At 40.1% G+C, this 20,068-nt stretch overlaps 2 protein-coding genes across 2 annotated transcripts; both read right to left on the reverse strand.

The window, feature by feature from the left end:
- Window positions 1–2,023: 2,023 nt before the first annotated feature.
- EAE98_012137 (uncharacterized protein) lies at window positions 2,024–3,763 on the reverse strand (the record flags this gene model as incomplete). Its single annotated transcript, XM_038959762.1, has 7 exons — window positions 2,024–2,080; window positions 2,132–2,218; window positions 2,275–2,436; window positions 2,500–2,763; window positions 2,827–3,422; window positions 3,495–3,659; window positions 3,721–3,763. 7 exons carry the CDS (start codon window positions 3,761–3,763, stop codon window positions 2,024–2,026), a joined length of 1,374 nt encoding a protein of 457 aa, XP_038803886.1.
- A 6,713-nt stretch (window positions 3,764–10,476) lies between these two features.
- EAE98_012138 (uncharacterized protein) lies at window positions 10,477–11,562 on the reverse strand (the record flags this gene model as incomplete). The annotated part of the gene is made up of 1 exon (XM_038959763.1): window positions 10,477–11,562. One exon carries the CDS (start codon window positions 11,560–11,562, stop codon window positions 10,477–10,479), a length of 1,086 nt encoding a protein of 361 aa, XP_038803887.1.
- Between the last annotated feature and the right edge of the window lie 8,506 nt (window positions 11,563–20,068).

A 20,068-nucleotide genomic window follows, 5' to 3' on the forward strand; every position in this document is an offset into this window, starting at 1 on the left:
GTCAAGAGGTTACGGGGAGTGAACACCATGTAGGATGGTAACCTTGTAGCCTCCGGAGTCCTTACTTAGGCGCTTCAATAACATCTGATCTTTGCGTTGAAACAACCAGTTTTGAATTCATAGGACTGGATTATCCAACAAGTAAGAACTCGCACGACCCCTCACATCAATTTCTATTACACTTATTGATCTCGATGCATTTTGAACTACAATTTTTTTTTGTGTGAAGCGGAGCATGATCTTATTTTAAGCATTCGCTGCCAACCCTTGTCAAAAGCTTATACCCTGCAACTTGCGCGCTTACCTTCCAACTTGAGGATCATCTTATCACGATGTTACTTCGCGCATCATTTCGGCACTTCTAACAACCGCATTGCTTTTAAAAACAAGACCCACCCATTCGCAAGCCACCTTCTATTTCATAACAAACAGGTTGGTTATCTAACTTGTTCCTGCAGTTAACAATCTTCACATGTTGCGAGTGGTGGAGTATTTCTTGTTTTAAAGGTGTTTTTCTCGGCCTCATGTAACATCATGTGAAAGTTGAAGAGAAACGTATTTGAAAACAGGCATATTATTACCTCATATATGCTAAGGGAGTGGGGGCTACACATCATGGACGTGGGGTATATCGCAATTTGAGTTTATTTCGGCACCGAAATTTTAAATATCGACGTCAGGACAGAGGGTAGAAACCTGGGTATTCAGACAATGTACACGCAAGCTAGAAGTGCAAGTGTATGAATCGGGAACAATCAATAATAAATCTTGTTCATTTTTCTGTACATCAATATCGCGACATTCCTAAAAGTGTTGACGCCAATGCATCGTAAGTTCGTGTCATCGCGGCATCAAATGAATCATCCTGACCTATAAATTCGAAAGCACAAGCTGCTCCGCTCATGGCAAAGGACTCGGAAATTTCGGTTGAGATGATAATTCCTAAAAGCTCAAAGTGATCAGACATAAAAGACACAAAGTGAGTTTGATTGCCGCTAAAAAAAGAATAATTCAAATCGGGCCACCTCTACTGGACTTTCTGTCAATCTTTGTAGTCTCTGCTCAGTGTGAATAATCGAAGTGATGTTATAGATGTCGACATCTTAAGCTTAAGCTTAAGTTTAAGATTACAACTAAAAGGACAGTGAGGAAACCGGAAAAGGTTCTGGAGAAAAGAAGCCCAACTAGCAATAGGCACATAAATTGTACCCACAGTCCACCTTTGGTTCATAATTAACCTTGCACACTAATCAAGGATGATATCATCTTCGAATCAAAGACTGTTCCAATTCGGTACTACACACCGGCACTATACATCCTATGCATCACGTGAGTCGTGTATGAAGAATGATCTACGGCGAGGTGCTGTTGGCTTGTGAACATTCTAGATCACGCTATCGCTGTGCAAGACCCTGTCACATAACATCAGCACACATTTGTCGGTATTTCTAGAGATCTGTGTGGCAGGGTCTAGTGCATGCTGGTTGTTGATTATGCGGATAGATGTAGCCCATCCTTGTATAGAGATCTTGGCATAGATAGTAGATGTGGATCTTGATGTATTGATTGTATGTGAGCAAGACTAATATGAAAAAAAGTTAATCGTTGTAAGATTAGATCCTTAGATGGAGACAATCTTGGAGATAGTCTTATCATTGTCCGGAAATGGGATTAAAAGATTTGAAATACATTAAAGCTCGGGGGTTGTGATAACATCATTCCAAATCATCAAACTTCACCAAATCACCAAACTTCATGAATATAACAATCATATTACCGCGGGTGTTCGGCCAAAAGGAAGATCGAGGAACAAGAGAAATGGAGAGAATGTGTGGAGAGCGTAGTTGTGCTTTAGCTCTTCTGGAAAGCAAAGGCTATAGATATGCTAGAGATAATGACCGACATCCGAACATGGATATGATAGCTTGGAGTAAGCGAACATGAGTATGTTGAATACACAAGTTATTTCGAGAAAGAAAGATATGTAAATGAAAGATCCAATCGCAAGTGAAAATGCAAGTGCTTAATAGTCGTCGCCACGACTGATGACTTCTTTACCACCACTGTGCAGCAGAATTGTCTGGAACCAATGATTAGCTTCTGAAGACAGTTCTGCAACATTCTTTCTTACATGTTCAAACTGTGCTGTATATGAGCCCTTTACATCGACAAGTGGAGCGTAAGACTCCATTATCCCATTGTCTATCAAATGTCTCATCTATGCACAGTCATTAATAATCTCCTAGCGCATAACGGCAACGATCATTCACCTACCCCAAGATGATAATTCTTAACTCCAAGACGCTCCAGATAGCGGCGACAGAACACCAACGTTCCAAAATTGGCGTCAATAGTTTTGAGTAAAGCCTTGGCGGACGAAAGCTGTACATTTGGGCTTGTGACATCGTCACTTCGTCCGTAACCATAGATACCGACCTATCATATCATCAGAATACATCCTCGAGGCGTCAAGAAACGAAAGAGAAGTGCGATACATACATCATCTCGTAAATAACCCGTTCCAGTACTACCGAAAGTCTCAATTGCAAAGACTTCTCCCTCCTCCATCTTATCCCGATTCTTGTTCTTAACAAAGGGAACTTGCTTGCCGCCGTGGATATGATATCGAAGAATGTCATGACCCGTGATATTTCGAATTGATTTTACCGGGAAAACCTTTCCTCCGATCTCCACTTCATAACTTTCCATGACCTCCTGGATAGCAGCACCGATATCACTCATTCTTGCATCAATACCAGCATGCTATTACCCTATCAGCTTGCGTACTCCGGATCAAAGTTAACGCTTTCCATTGATATGACGTACCATGATGCCAGTATTGGTTGCTTCTTTCACAGCAGCCAGGAGATTGTCGTACGTATGATCGAACGCAACAGTAAATGCTGAATCGACGATCCGACCATTTACTTGCACTCCAAAGTCTACTTTTAGTACATCGCTATTCTTCAGAATAACGTCTTTTCCACCCGGGTTCGGTGTCCAATGGGCTGCAACATTGTTAAGACAAAACCCGGTGGGAAATCCCATACTTGCCTTTAAGCTATCTCCGATTTCCAGTCCCTGATGGCCAGACAATGCACGGATTCCATCCTCAATGCCATCTGCAATTGATAAAAGACTTGCTCCTGGCTTGATGAGCTCCTTTTGCGCATATTGACGAACCTGTCGGTGAATCTCTGCAGCTTCACGATAATCGTCAAGAAAACCTTCTTCCCAGAGACGTGAATTGAAACGCGATTCCTCATCCGTAATACGAGACGTATTCTCATATGGCAGAAGTTCTCCCTTTGGAAATCCTGATGGAAATAAGCTAGAGATAAGCACACGTGGTGGATTGGTTTGTCTAAGCTCCGTTGGTTGCCTATTTTTCTTCTTCGGCTTCTTTCTTTTCTTCTTCTTTTCTGTACACAGATAGTTAGTCGGTATTGAAATAAATGGCATAGGTGATTGCTGATCGGAAAATCGTAACTCACCATTAGACGAAAGCCCATTCACCCCTGATCTTTCTTCGACACCATCATTATCATCGTCACCATCGTCGTCGCCAATAATTCCACGATCCAAATCAGCCGAGCTTGAACCCTTGTTGGAAGGTTTCGGATTTTGATTGGCTGGTTTGAGCTCGGCGGAATTAGAAGCTAGATTCCGAAGTCAGCCTTTGATTCTTGATTATGCAATTTATAATTGAAAAAGTCATACCATCGGGAATTTGTTGATGTTCCTCGGGGGTCTGAGATCCCATATTGAAGCACGGAATTGAAGATAATGCCGTGGGAGCTTGGGAAAGATCTTATGATTGATGTTGAGGTGAGGAGATATATAATCAATTGACTGCACACATAGTGGGGCTACGCCCTTCGGAGTACAATTCGTCAAGATTTGTATGACTAATACTCGAGTGCTGTTCTCTGAGACGAACTTTTATTACCCTTTTGATCTACACAGGGAGCAACATTTATTAAGCGGTTGACAACATTGCAGTTTGAACGCATAGATGTAGATGTGAGAGGCTAATCTGCGGACGCGTTGTGGACTTTGTGCAACGGACATCACATGATCTCTCAATCAGGTGCAGGCCGTCTGATGAGCCACGATTCAATCCCAGTCATTTCAACCCTTGCACCTGGGATTGTCCGGTAAATGAAGATCATATCGTAGTCGAGAGTACCAAATTTCGGACTGAAGGAAGAAGAGTGATAATCAGTGCAAGACCGTGTAATTTTTCAAATAAACTATAAAGCTAGCTAACGATGACAGCACTATCACCAGATGCGGACACTTTACAATCTTACCCTAAAAGGACGACATACCTTTTGATTTTTAACTCAAATACCAAGAAGGGTTTACGCGCAAGCTTCATGTGTATAGTCTTCATGATATACTGCAATACATGATTTATAAATTCTAAGTCTTGCGATCTGTTGCATATCTCGAGACCAATTAAACAACACTTTTGATAAAAACGCTTTTATATATATATATATTGAAAACTGTGGCGTAAAGGTCAAACATAAAAACTAAAATTTTTTCAGAATTTGGTGACTTCACCAACTTGGTCATGGTCGTTATGATACTGTGAGGTATTCACACGAAATACTCGACACGAAGATCCTTCACGAAAACTCGGCTCTTTCCATCCTTTTCGCGATACCCTTTGACTATTTGTATCTCACGTCGAATATGAACTACTTATTATCAAAATAGTATCTGCCACATCTTCTTTTCAATTTACAAAAAGCCACAACTTCCATAGCTTGCCCCAGATCCCATCATATTCACTCCCCCTAAACCCCGCTCTCACTTTTCGCTTCTCATTCGTGACCCACTAATCACTTAACAACAACTCCCAATCAATGACAAAATATCACCTTGACAGCACTGAAGCTCAAATCTTTCCTCCATAGATATCTCAAAAACAGTCTAGAAATCTAAAATTCCAAGAAAAGAAAAAAGTTTTGAAAATAAGTCAGTTTTTTGAAAATAAGAACTGACAAAAATGGCAAAAGAAATCCCACTCCCGGACAAGTGAAACCCAGAAACCTTGCAAATCGTTGTCTGTGGCAATGAAGACATCCAAGCCGAAGTTACAGAAGTAAGTCAAGGTGGCCAGTCAGGCTAACCACTGCACCATCAGTTCGGATGTTCATGGAGAGGATGTAATTGTTTGGAATTATATACCAAAGGGACAAATTCACTATTGAAATTTGGTGGGGTAGGGCGGTTGAGCGATTGCGAAGACGATAATAGGACGCTGCGGATAGTTTGACCTGAAGAATATTCCATGAGGCATTTCTGGTGTTTATTGAAATCTATTTAGCTCTAGGCCGCTGCGTGATACCTTCTAGACAATAGATCTCGGTCCTCATTGAGAGGAAATGTTTGCGCATATTGTAACCCTCTATAATCGAGTAGTCACATTTATTATCTAGAGTCGCAAAACTTCGGACTCAGCACTACTCACTTTCTATAAACTCGATATAAATAGTAGCGGCCAATGGTTTCATTCCAAACTAAACTTGCACCACTCGACGTTCACCTCGTAGCATTGTGGAACTGGAATCTTGCAAGAACTGATTGCGCCATATTAAATAGTGGAAAAGACTGTGTGGGGTTCTGCCTGGATTATTTGACAAGTATGTACTCAACAGTTGACTTGGGATATTACAGAATATTTATTGGCAATGTAAATGATCACTGTCGCAAGGCGGCAAGTAGTGGAATTATTGAGTCCTAAAACACGTTATACTGTCGCTCACCACCCGCCTCCATTTTCACCACCATATCAATTCATTGCTAATCTCGCCATATATAAACGAAATTTAAGACTAAGTTGTCTTCCTTTATATAATTTGACGAATGTCTTGTATCAAAAGCACTTCTTGCTTCCGATGGAGATCTTTTGGTGCATGTGGAGGCACGTCGTTCAGTTTGAAAGAGGTTTGATGCTTCGATATCAATATGGGAGTTCCTATTTATTCACATATTAGATACATTTCCAAGAGTCTTTATGTGGGAACCAAAGATTGTGTAGTGGAGTGTGGGAGTCAATCCACACCATATTGTAGGCACTTGGGTTTTGATAAGTGAATACCCTCACTAATTCAGCATGTGAGAAGAAGATAACCGTGCTTTTGCACCATAACACCCATCACACCGCCTGGTGCACTCGTATAGTAGAGCTCCAGTCTCGAAATTCTCCTCTCCCACATATATAAACTATCATCTACCCTTTTCTTCCATTTGTCAACAACTATGTAGAATGTTGGGACTAGAACTGAATGTCCAACGCGTATGTACGAGGAATTCGCATTGAAAAGCGGAGACATAAAGTACTACCTAGTCTCTTCAACTCATGTTCTAGAACCATTATTCCTCAATGAAAGATTCTCACTGTCTTAATGGCGATTTTTACCAGTTGCATTACCATTAATTAGTAGATAGGAGATTAGGGAAATACTTATCATTCTCACCGAAGCGTTTCATTACCGATCTTTCTTCATCTGCTGTCAATGGAAGTTAATCAGCTCATTCTATCCACTAAACTCTCCCCTCCATTCTCTATATTCACACCTGATATAATCTTCCTACGCTTCTCTCACCAACCCGGATATCTTGACGACGAGGGTTTACCTTGTTGCTTTTGTTATCTTCCTCTGCAAATCTGTACCTATGAGTGAAAGAATGATACTAAGAAGATTTTATACTCACACTTCAACAGTCTCGGACATGAGATGTGTAAGCAATTACTCAATGTATTCATTTTGCGACTAATATTGTAGTGAATGATTGACATCCGCTAGAGAATTCGCTTAATATATCCGTATCCTCATTTCAACTCTCCTCATATTTCACAATCCATACTATTGTATAAATATAAGGCAAATCTCACTCTAAAAATATGTCCAAGTCTTGCAAAACGAACTAGAGCCTCTAAGGTCTGGACATTTTGTGGATGTGGAGGATCGCATACACGACACGCACAAAGCGCTTGATGCTTACAGGGTGAAAGGTGAAAGGTGGGAAGAAGATATGAATAGTTTGGCTGGTAGGTAAAGTTTGTTGACGGTTAATATTTAACTCTACTGCTGTCGAAGCATATGAAAGTCGAGTTTTCAATCAAGAGTCTGGTTGTCTCTAGCTCTCAATACTGGATCTACTCTCGCTGTCAAGAATCCACCAACTTCCCCTCCTATCCCTATCATCAACAATCTTGTCCTCAAATCCAAGCCTAAAACAATTCCCACTCTTAATCCCCACAGTCCTGTCTCGGCAGAAGTCTCCGAGCTCACAAAACTCCTCCCCGCGAATCCTTTTTGTGACCAAGCGATCGTTGTAGTTATGGATAGATAACCAGTTTGATGACAATATTTATAATTCTTGAACAAGATTTTCTTCAAAGTCGATCCTGATTTAAATGAGACAAGTGAATTGAAGAGATATCGACAGTGGGGAATACCTAGGTACTCCAGCTACGTGAGCATGATACAATGCTATTCTCTTCCTGCTATGGGATCATCTAACGTAGGTGAATCATCTTCAATACCACTCCGCACTCCGCACTCCTCCGTATCTCCACCCTCTTCAAATCAACTTCCCACAAGGAAGTATATAACTCTTTCTCGTTTCGACCATACTCTATATACGAATGAAGAAACTCAAGTTCGAAAGAACAAAGGACTTCCAACTCCTGATGCGGCTATGGAACTTTCTCACATCTTGAATTTCCTTCAATATTCCATAAGAGTATACGTTTCTTGACCCCAAGATATGCCTTCCGATGCAAGGCTTGGAATGTTATCACCGTCTGGAATTTTTATTATCAGGGGATATATAAATAAATTATCTCCATCATTACTTGACTTACTGATCTGTCGTTGCCACTCAATCTCCATCATCACCACCATCACCACCACTGCAGCCGGCATCTCATCTCCTCTCACCCCGCAAACCCCTTCCACACCACACCTCCCACAAATTTCCCACATCGACATCCATTCTATTGCGTTTTCAAACCACTTGGATCCTATTTCTCGCACACCGCAGCATTAGAAACCTTCCAGGCGACATCTATTTCCCCTCATGTCGAAACAAATCTAGAGTCTCCTGTCTTTATATAAGCCCCCTTGCTCACTTTCCACGCATGTGAATCCCATATGACTCCACTTTCAGAATTCAAGTCTTTTCGCATTCATATGTAACGAATCATAATTCCATTTCAATACCGCGCCTTCACAAAAGTTTTCCTCGTGTTCTCAAGTCTATATCCATTCAGAGCCATATCCTACAAACCTCATCCCCTATCACAATCTCCCATCGCATAGGTACAAATATCCCCTCTTCCTCCTCATTTACAAGCCCAACAGAAACTACAAACTGAATCAAACTCAGATACAAGGAGTGCGTACCATGCATTCCTCATAATAGTTAACTTAACTAGGCCACTTTCTAATTGCAAATTGGCCGTTAGTTTTTGGGCAAAGATATGTGAGGTTTATTTCCTAGATAGATAGTAGAAGTGATGATGTGATGTAAATGACAATAACATCTAGTATAATATATCTATCACTGTCAAACCATGAGACTATCATGCCACCGTTTCGTCACGGACTAAGAATTCTCATCGCTGCTTTCCAAGATTCCATCTACTGCTGTCACCACATCACATCTCATTATCATCATCATCATCATCATCACTACCCACCACGCCCAAACCGTATCTCAAATTCAAGCCTCAGATCTCTAACTTATTTCCTCATCCACACCTTCTTTCTATCTTCCTCTTTCTCTGCATCTCCATCCCTTAAACCCTTCCTTCCTCTATCCTCCCCCGTATCCCCAAACCCCTCAAGTCCCAACCCCCTCAATCCCCCAACCAAACCCCCCACTCTTCCCCTCCCATCCAAAAATCCAAACTCAAAAGACCCATCCCCAAATATCACCATCACACAAATTTCCCACCACCAGAAATCCACCCCCTCCACTCCCCTCCCCATCTTTCCATCCCTTTGTCCCCAACAACTCACTTTCCGAAACCAAACCACCTCATCAAATCCTCTATCACAGTACCTCTCCATTTTCTATTTTCCGTCCCCCTTTCCAATTCCAATTCCAGATAAATTTCTTATCCCCGCCCTATCCAACCTATCCAACCAAATATCTAAGTTAAGCTAAGCTTTATCCCGCTCTCAACCTCAACTCCAACTCCAATTCCTTAAATCAAATCAAATCAAATCAAATCACCCCCACACCCAACCTCTACTCCCTCGATTCCCCATCGCAAAACACCAAGCCTCTCGCCTCTCGCCTCCTTTCCAAGCCTCTCGCTCCCCTTTCAAACTTTCAAACCCACTCATCATAAACCTCTCTATAATCAATTAACTAATCAAGCCCCCTTTTTAGAAATATAATAATCTAAAAAAGAAAAAAAAAGGAAGAATATAAATGTGATTTACACATGTATGTATGATAATTAGTTATAGAGATACAGAATTCCAATTCCAATTCATATATACATACATACACATCATATTCTCTCATCTCTCATCTCTCTTCTCGCTTTCCTCATCTTGTCTTCCCTTCCCTTCCCCCCTTCCTATTACCTACCATCCCTATTCCCCATCCCTATTCCCCATCCCCATCCACCAATCCTCACACACATCCAAGTACATCCAAATCCAAGTATATATCCAAATCCAAGTATATATCCATCCCTTCTCACCTTATCCATCCCTCCTCCCCTCTCCTCTCCTCACCTCATCCATCCCTCCTCCCCTCTCCTCTCCTCTCCTCTCCTCTTCCAAGCTTCTTAATATCTATCTATGCCTGTAGATTCAAGAAATGATCGAGAAGCACTATTTCTCTTCTCCTTAAAGACTACGAGATACAGATACAGATACAGATACAGATACAGATACAGATACAGATACAGATACAGATACAGATACAGATACAGATACAGATACAGATACAGATACAGATACAGATACAGATACAGATACTCCATAAACATATCAACACAAATACAACAAAGCAAGAAAACAAACACAATTCCTAACATTTCACCAGCAAAAATCTTCAAACAAGCCAAACCAAACATAAAAGTAGTGAAGAATTGTATAATATATAAATCCAACCTAGGTAGCTCTAGCTAATCAATCATGCTAATCCCCAAGATCATAGCACCACAAAGTCCCAAGGCACAAGTATATCCTCCTCAATCATCGAATTTGATATCGAAAAGTCCACCGCGTAGCGCCATCATGTATTTTATGTACTGTATGATATGTACATGCTACACCCATCCAACGCCCATTTGCCCGTCCGTCCGTCCGTCCATCCATCCATCCATCCATCCATCCAGCTAAAAGCAAACTGATCTCCCATCAACCCTAAGTATTGATTTCGCACACTGGCTATGTTGCAATTGTATTCCTTTGTCTCCGTAGAACCTTCCAATCAAGATTCAACCTCAACCTTCTTCTTCCTTCCTCCCTTTCCCTTTCCTCTTCCTTTTTTCTTCGGTTCGCCCGCATCGACTTCCGGCTCCACTTCACTCTCACTCCCCTCTTCCTTTTTCGCCGCCGACGCCTTCCTCTTTTTTCCCTCCCCATCCTTCTCCTCCTTCGCCGCCGGCACAACCTCTTGAACCCTCCCCACAATCTCACTCAAAAAATCAAATTGAACATTTTCCTCCACCACTCTCTTCAAACAACCTGCCGTAACTCTTTTTCCTCCCTTCTCCCGTGCCACTTTAGCCGCGCCTTGTACCAACGATATCATGAAAAGTTCCAAGGCTTTCGATACTGCGACCGGAGTAACTTGCGCGACTTTTCCTACTTCTTCATCGGCTTGCATTATCCGTTTTATGCGGGCGACGGGAAACTTTGTGCGGATTTCTATTCCATCTGGGTTTGGATTTTTATTCGTAAGAGGAGCCGCGGTGGGTTGAGGTGCTATGGCGAAAGACATATTGGGTTGGTATTGAGGAGTGTGAGATTGATTGGATGAAGCGGTGGTAATGGGTTGAGATTTGACGCGTGATTGACGAGGTTGTCGCGTGGTTGTATCAAGTTGATTTGTATATGATTCGTGATAGAGAGGTTTTTGAGGGTTATTGTTGTACTGATATATCTCTACTGGATCATTACCCAGCGTGAATGGTGATGGGATGCGATGATCGTAAGGGGATTGAGAAGATGATGACGCTTCGGTATTTTGAAACTGATCGAGGTATTGTGAATGTGGTTGTGAATGTGGTTGTGAATGTAGTTGTGATTGTGGTTGTGAATGTGGTTGTGTATGTAGTTGTGATTGTGATTGCGGTTGTGAGTGAGAAGTAGAAGAAGATGTAATGATGGGTGAATTGTTATTATTATTGACCAAATCCGAATGAGAGTGAGAGGGGTAGTAAAATTGTGGAGCCGTGGTTGGAGTATTTGTAGTAGTGGTAGGAATGGTAGTGGCAGCAGGCGCAGTAGTGGTTAAAGTTGTTCCTTGACTTCCGAAAGAATGTGTCGGTGGTAATGCGGGAATTGGTGGCATATATTGATTTGTGGTGTGAAATGTATTATAATTCGGAAATTCATTCATTACATTTCCCGGATGATTGGGAGTGAATCTGGGATGATTGGATTGATGTGATTGATGCGAATGATAATTGAGATGTTGTATTGGTTGAGAAAGTCTGGATGTTGATGTTGATGTTGATGTTGATGTTGATGTCGATGTCGATGTCGATGTGGGTGTGGGAATAGGAATAGTACCATTACCAAATTGAGGAATCCCCGGTGATCTAGGTGCATATGATGATGATGATGTTCCCGATGAGGTGATGAATGGGTGAAAGGAGGGTTGATGTTTATTGGTATGGGAATCAGGTGGTAAGAAACCTGATAAATCGGGAGACTGAGGTGTATAGGTTGAATCCATTTTTTACTCTTTCCTTAATTTCTCTCTTTTCCTTTTTCTCTTCCCTTTAATGAATTTTTCAAAGGGATAATTTGGGACGTTAATATGTTTTCGGTATAGGGTGAACTGAAATAAGAGGTCAAGAAGGTTAGATTATCCGGTTTGATGCAAGGCTAACACGGTGAATGGTGGAAGGTGGAATAGCGATGACCAGGAAACTCGGATTGGAATCAAATCAATGAAAGAATAAATCTTGGTGTCTTCCTCTCGCTTTCCTTCCAAAGAGTTTCCCTTCTCTTTAATAGGGATTATTGATATGAAGATCTCTTGTTTTCGGCCACGGTGAATGGTATCTAGTACGGATCAGACCGTAAGTTGGTACCTCCAGCTGGAAGACTTGGATGTATATACCTAGGTAGGTACACCGTATATATACCGGTACCGGTACTGTCCTGTCCTGTCCTGTATTGTACTGTATTGTACTGACAGAAAGAAATATATGTCGGTTGTGTAATGAACTCAATTCGAGTTACGAGTACAAACAGCACGAGGTAAATAGCTTTGGGCCAATCTGCTCTTGAGATTCTTTCTGTATGGTTATCATGTATCACCCTGCTTGATTTGAAGGAAAGGACCTCGGTTCTATATAGGAGGCGAAAAGGTTGATGAAGGTGTATGCTTTCTTCTTTGTTCTTCTTTCCTTCCTTTCTTTACTTGTGGATATTGGATATTAGATCTCTTCATCAAAGACTTTTAGGCTTCTCCTTCATCAACTTGTAATGAGACTTCAAAGTTCGTTTATCGTAAAGCGGTGAGATAGAGTGAGGCGATAATAGTACATAAGAGTAAGAGAGGAAGACCGAGGAAGGCTAGTAAACGACAATAGCTCAAAGAAGAAATGGAAAAGTATTTCGAATGCAAATAAATAAATAAATTGATTGGTTGAATTGAAATAATAAAGACAAAATAGATGATTGACTTTGATCAAATTCATATATCTCTTCGAAATCTTATTGGTTGATTCTTCCGAGAATTCCATAAAATTCCTAAACAATGGAAGCGAGCGAGGTAAAGTTTCTTCAATGTGCGATGTGCGATGTGCGATATGCGATATGTGATGTGCATGGAAATGAAAAGCTTTTGAGCGGGGTTGAAGTGGTCATTTATGTACACAATTTGAAAATGACTAGGATTGGAAATTTGACTAATTGTGAATGGGATTAGTATCATGTCATGTCATAATCATAATCATAATCATCCTCTGGTCAGAATATCATGTGGAAAACGCGGCTCAATTTATTGTTGATCAAAAATATTAATCTAGATAGGATAGGTATGTACAGTATCTCGAACCACAAGTCATTATTTTATTAAGGTATTTGACATCTTTCTCTTGCGAACTCTACGATCTCTACGAACTCTACGAATTTGTATAATTCGAGAACAGGAGAACAGGAGAAATATCCTTGATACACAACAGTCAGTCATTCAAATCTTGGCATTTCGAGATCTCGAAACTTACACGAAAAACGCGTCGAGAACTGTGGCTTACTCAACAATCCCGTGGAAACAAACATCATGATGAGAAACCACCAAGTCTTTTCAAAAGTATCTGCCTACGATAAATCGAATCAGGCCAACTTTCGTTTCAAAGCTTTGCTTCTCAAAAATGAGTCAGAACTTTTGAGCACGTCGCCCTTTACTCATCCATAGGTACTACCTAGATAGATATGTACCATTGTATCTTCAAGCGACGATACCTCAACCTCGACCATACACCCCTTGAAATCCTCAAGATCTTGAATGATGATAGCAAAGAGCTTACCGGAGATCACACCCAAGTTCATAACCCAGCTACTCACCTAGCTTGTGGTTTTGACTCGGCTCATTCGTGATTATATGATGGAATTAACTTGATCTAATCTGACAATATCTCGCATCTGGAATTATGAGTGTGACGATCTGGTGTTTTGATCGTCCTTCCAAAGTTGTTGATCACGGGAAAATGATATTGGTAGTTTGCCTCTACACTCGATGGTTTCAGGAGTTTTGGTTGATCTCAATTGATGGAGTAGCCTTTTTGATTCCACCAAGTACCTAGTATCTTTCACGAGGATATTCTCTCTTCAATTCTTCCACTATTCTATTTGACTCGCGTTTCTTTCCCTTCGTGTCAATGCAAGCAATCGACTCGAAACAATCAAAGAGTTCTTTTGAAACTTCTCTCCACGATGTTTGCTTCATCTCATCCGATATTCTTCCGCACTTTGTTGTTTTTGTTGCAGATCGTATTTTTCGCCGAGCCTCTAAATGTCACGGGATTGGATATATCGCAAACCAAATGAAGTTTTCAAAAGGTTCCAGACCATGAATGAGGCTTTGGATTTATCAATTCTCGAGTCGCTTTGAACTTTCTCAAGAAATCGCGTACTGTTAAAACAAGCGGACCCCTCAAAGTCTCAGTGTTTTCTTCTCAATCTAAAAGGAAGGATTCATCGTCCCGTTTTGCCTGATAGAGAGATAGACTGAGATTTGTATATTTCGGTAAGGTTAGTGACAAGATCTCATTCCGGTTTTGATTCAAGCCTTCGACATCATACGTCGTGATTTAATTTAAGAAATCACTGGTCTGTTGTAGATCTAATAATTGAGGAAAGCATTTAAATCTGGAGTCCTTTCCCTCTCATAATTTCCTAGAATTTTATCTTCCATTTCACCACGTGATTTATTTTGGATGACTAAAGTCTGGATCTTGTTTTCATCATATATCTACCTAGTATTGATGTTAAACCAATTGTATGTAGTATTGGGGTACAAGAATAAATATATTTACATAATTGTCACATGAATATTACGTTATAATCATACCTCGGTGCAGGAGCGGAATATCTCAGCGGGGGCGGAAATTCTCTCACATATCTATCCGTACCTGGGAGCCTGGGTACCTAGGTAGGTAAGCTAAGCCTGACCACCACCCACACCCACCAGCACATCAAAATTCGCTTACACCACACCCTTCCATCCATCCATCCCAATAAAAACAACACACCCATCCCGCAATAATAAAAAAAGCAACACAAACTGCCACGTATACACAACCCGACCGCCACGCTGAAAAATCATACATGCAAATGGTACATGTAATAGGTGTTGAGCGTGTGCAGATGGGGTGTAGACCTTGCACACCGCTTCGTGAGTGGGAATTCCTCTACACCCTCAGGAATTTGAGATGTGCAACAAATTGTGTTGGTGAAGGGAGGGTCTGTGGGTTTGCGGAGAGGAGGAGTGGATAGGATGGAGGGGAGGGGGAGGGGTGGATGGGTATGGAGATGATTATGGGGATGGATTGTGTGAGGTGCATGTATATATGTATGTATGTATGTATTTATGTATGTATGTATGTATGTATGTATGTATGTATGTATGTATGTATATATGTATATATATATATATATGTATGTATGTATATATGTATGTATATATGTATGTATATATGTAAGTAAGTATCTTAAGGTATTCAGACTTTTTATTTCTTTATTTATTTACATATAGCTAGGTACATGAATAGATATCCTATTCAATACTTTATTTCGCATAATAAGTCTTCAATTTATATACCCTTATTCAACCAATCATACGTATTTCCACAATAGTCTCTAAACAATCACCACTACAATTCCTCATTACAGCAAACAAACAATTTCAATACATCATCCCATAGAATCTCATAACCTCATAGGTAATCCCAAGCTGAAAATCCAGCCACATGTAAGAGTTCTAGCCCCTGCTCACCGCACATGTAACGCTTTTCTGGCTAAAATAAAAGATTATTCACCTTTTCATACCCTAGTTTATTTATTATAATAAAAAATAAAATTAAAAAAAAATTTATAAAAAGATTTAAAATTATTAAAATTATTCGAAAAAATATACCATTTATTTTTAAATATTTTTATAATAATATTTTTAAAGGGTTAAAGTTGAAAATTCAAAAAAAAATCGAAAAATTCGTTTATTTTGTATAAGAAAAGTATTACAAGTTAAAAATTCTGAACTTTTTCAATTAAAAGTTTATATAATTTTTCAACAAAAATGATTAAAAATAAATTAGAAATTTTTATATATAGAAAATAAGTCAGATTATCTATTAGTAACTTATTTCAATTTAATATCAAGAATTGTATTAATTATTTAATATTTTAGTTTATATGGCAAAACATGAATTTTGCAGGGATTATGTCACAAAACATCACGGTGTGCGGTGAGTATGTTCGATAACTCTTACATAACATGAATATGTAAATAATTCATCGCTTCGCGTTGCTTACCTTATTATAGGTAGATAGGTACCTCGGATACCTCAAAACCATCCAACTGGTCGCGGTAGGTAAAAATCGCGGCTTGGGAGTGGGGATTTTCCGAGGTTGTGTGATGTTACCTTGGGTTGGGTTGTGTGTTGGGTTATGTTATATTATGTGGGATTATCGGGATGGGTGGCAGATGGATACTCGGTACCTAGGTATGCGGTTCTTTTGAGATTTTATTTTATGTGTCTAGGGTTGCTAAATTTTGAGATTTTGGAGTGGGTAGTTGGATGATAGGATGAGGTTTGTTTATTTGTTGGTTTGTGTTTATATGAGACTTTAGCGATTCGATATTTCTGATCTTTGTTTATTGACTGTTGAAATTTTACTACTAGGTAGGTAGATAGGTATATTTATATTCGTTTCTGAATCGAGGAAGTGGTAGTTGAGATATTATGAATATATACTATGTTGTATGAGTAAGTATATATTGTTGAGTTAAGTTGACTTGACTTGACTTGACTTGAATACCTACGTACCTGAGAGTAAAATATCGCTTTATAATTATACGTGTATTAACTATCTACTTAGATATCTCATTCTCATCAAATATTCAGGAATCAGAGAGTCTGGATTTATTTCTCCAGTAGACTTGTATTACTATAGCGAGAAATGAAAGTTTTATTAATGTATATATATTAGTCTGTAGTATAAATATAATAATATACTTATATATCTAATAAGTAAACAGTATATAAATGATTAGCGAACATCATTTTACTATAGTATTATATATCTCAAAATATCATGACTTTAAAAAGTTGAGAATCCTCTATATCACCCTTACTAGGTAGATACTCGATATAGACGAATACCATACCATATCATATCATATCATGACCAAAACCACAAGTTTTCACAAATCGACACTCCCAATGACTTTTAATCAGTCTACTTAGTCTAGTTAGTCTAGTCTTCCTCCACCAATCATCAATCATACCTCAAGTAACACAAACAACCCCAACTGTTGCACATCTTCATGCACGTACCCGGCCATGGTGTGCATAAAAGCGAGGTGCATACCAAGGTAGGTATATATTTCTTGCATTACATTACATTACATTACATTTTTCCTACTTAGGGATGTAACACTGATATGAGAGAGAGGAATTGTTGCATATCTGAATTCAGGAATGATCTCCTTGTAGTACGCACTTTCCCATGTTACTATCATTATTAAATGTATCACATAGATAAATCCACATCGCTACTCCAATCCCTCCGACACTCTCACACAACCCAACCCCCCAAAATTCACTACATATCCATCCATATCCATCCATCTCCATCAAACCTCGCAGTCCCATGTATTCCCCAAAATCTCAACTCACCCAATCCAATCCCCCACAAAAGCATCACACGAAACTCAGCCCCCAAGAAAATAAACTAACAATTGATACACACAACCCACAACCAACACTAAAACCCCTTTGTTGCACATCTACATGCAGGAATATATCATAAAATGCAAGTTTGCGGCGCGTTGTGGCACGTCAGAAATAGAGTCGTACGAATATGAATCTGGATCTGGATCTGGATGCGTGTGTGAATGATTATTTATCGGTAGTGGGAGATCGGTATGATTTTTTGGGGAAGGGGGCTTGGGAATAGAGATGGAGATGGAAATGCGTGGTATTGTGCGTTCAGACAAAGGGGATGTCATGAAGTTATGACTGTGTATGTGGCATTGAGGAGGGAGGGAAACATATTTCCCATTTGAAAATTGAAATATGATAGATATTTTCCCGTGGATATCAAGACGAGGTGTGTGCATACGCATTGCATATATTCCCTTCACGAAGTTACACACAATATCTTCTTTCATTCAAAACAATAGTCACTTTGGAATTTGCTAGAAGAAGATTTGTTGCATATCTGATGCAGGATGCATATGCGGATAATCGGGTGGACACTTCCACCATGCTGTGCGATAAATCGGACACATTCTTGTGATACTTAGAGTGTGCTCTGTCCTTACGATATCCAATCACCAATCATTATCCATCTATGTGAGAAAAAGAGATTTGTTGCACATCTAGTACGACAAAGTCAAATTTCACAATGCTGTGCTCCTCTATTGGAAACACCGCAAAGGGCGCAGTATTGTCATACCTACTAAGAAAAGCGTACCTGATCCTCTCAATATCCAATCGTCACCCCTCCATGTGACGAAGACAAATTCGTTGCACATCTAGTACAACGGGGCAAGTGGAGCAGAGCCGTTGATGAAGAGTACATGTAGAGAATGTGGTAGTACTAACTTTCACACCTGAGCCCAGGGAGTTAGGTCTCGTGGTACTATGCTATCCAGTAACTATTCGTCCATGTGATCAGCGTGCATTTGTTGCATGTCTGTAAATCCGCACATATGCATTTTTTTGATCGTGATCTGTAGACTGTGTTTGTGGACTCTAGCCGGGAAATTTGTGTGTACGATTACTACGCCCCTTTTACTAGGTCCAATGGCAGCTGATTCTTGTGACCGAGTTGCATTTGTTGCACTTCTAATGGATTGGGTCAGTTAGTGTATGCACGGCTTCAAAATATCATGCCCTATCTAGACTACAGTCTTGAGGGTTTGGCGCATGTATTCCGTGGGGACTATGCCCTCGAATTCATTGATTACCCTCCCATGTTACATAAATATCTCTTGTGCACTTATCAAAGAGATCAACATCTGGCTGGAGGGTTACACTACCGAAATGTCTATACACCCCTTAACTATTCCAAAGCCCTGCGTATCACCAAAGAAGCCAATCATCTCCACTTCATATAAAGCTAAGGACTTCACACAAACCACTGCATATCTCATTCAGTCGAAACGTTCCACAGCATCATTCTCGTCCTACCCATCTTCTCCCCAACCAATCATAATCCTCTACCAAACCTAGACACCTCAACCCCAAACTCCCTTCAACCAATATCCTCATCACCATGTGACACCAATCCCAATAAACAATTTGTTGCACATCTCAAAAAATGATGCCCTTCGCGGGACTTTTCTTGTGACCCATTTGGCCATTCGATCCACCAATGATTTGATTGGAATGGGCTATATAGATTTTTGCTGCGCGTCTGGAGGACGGACACTTGCGTGATGCAGTGTTGAGAGTATTGATTTCTTGATCTGGGATAGATTGTGCGTAAGGGTAAGGACTATTGACTGTTGTGGTGTACCAATCGTGATTGTTGCCCCAGGATTCTTTAATACTGAAGGTAGACTTTCTTGGATATATCCAAGAAGCGGTCTTTTGGTAATCTAACATCACAAATGAACATTTGCGTTAATTCCTCGTACGTGAAGATTCTCCCTTCATAACAGTATTTGAGTATACATGAGACAGAGACCAATAGTTCGACAATTATGGATTTTTTCTTTCGATACACGTCGGCTCTATTTGATCGAAAGCTTTTCGATCCTCATTAGTTTTCCAAGTTTATTTTGAAATTCATGTTCAGTTTCGAATGATGAATGTTCTTATGGATGCAGATTACGATCTGATCCGTCTTTTATATATCATGGAGAATTGTATATCGAAGAGACAATGGAAAGTGGAATTGCTCAGCGTTGACTAGCAATACGATTTCGCCGCGTTGATATATTCTGCATGTTGTAGGTCAACAAATTTCTTCCCATATTCGCCAGAGCTCGTGTTATCATCCTTCCTCGTGCCGGAATACTCCAATATCGCATTCAGGTACCTGGCTTCACACCGTCAACCAACGTTTTCCCGCACTTCCATATCTATTGATTCAACGATATGCGACAACATCTT

This window comes from Botrytis deweyae, assembly GCF_014898535.1.
Source record: "Botrytis deweyae strain B1 chromosome Unknown BDEW_059, whole genome shotgun sequence".
NCBI classification, from domain to species: domain Eukaryota; kingdom Fungi; phylum Ascomycota; class Leotiomycetes; order Helotiales; family Sclerotiniaceae; genus Botrytis; species Botrytis deweyae.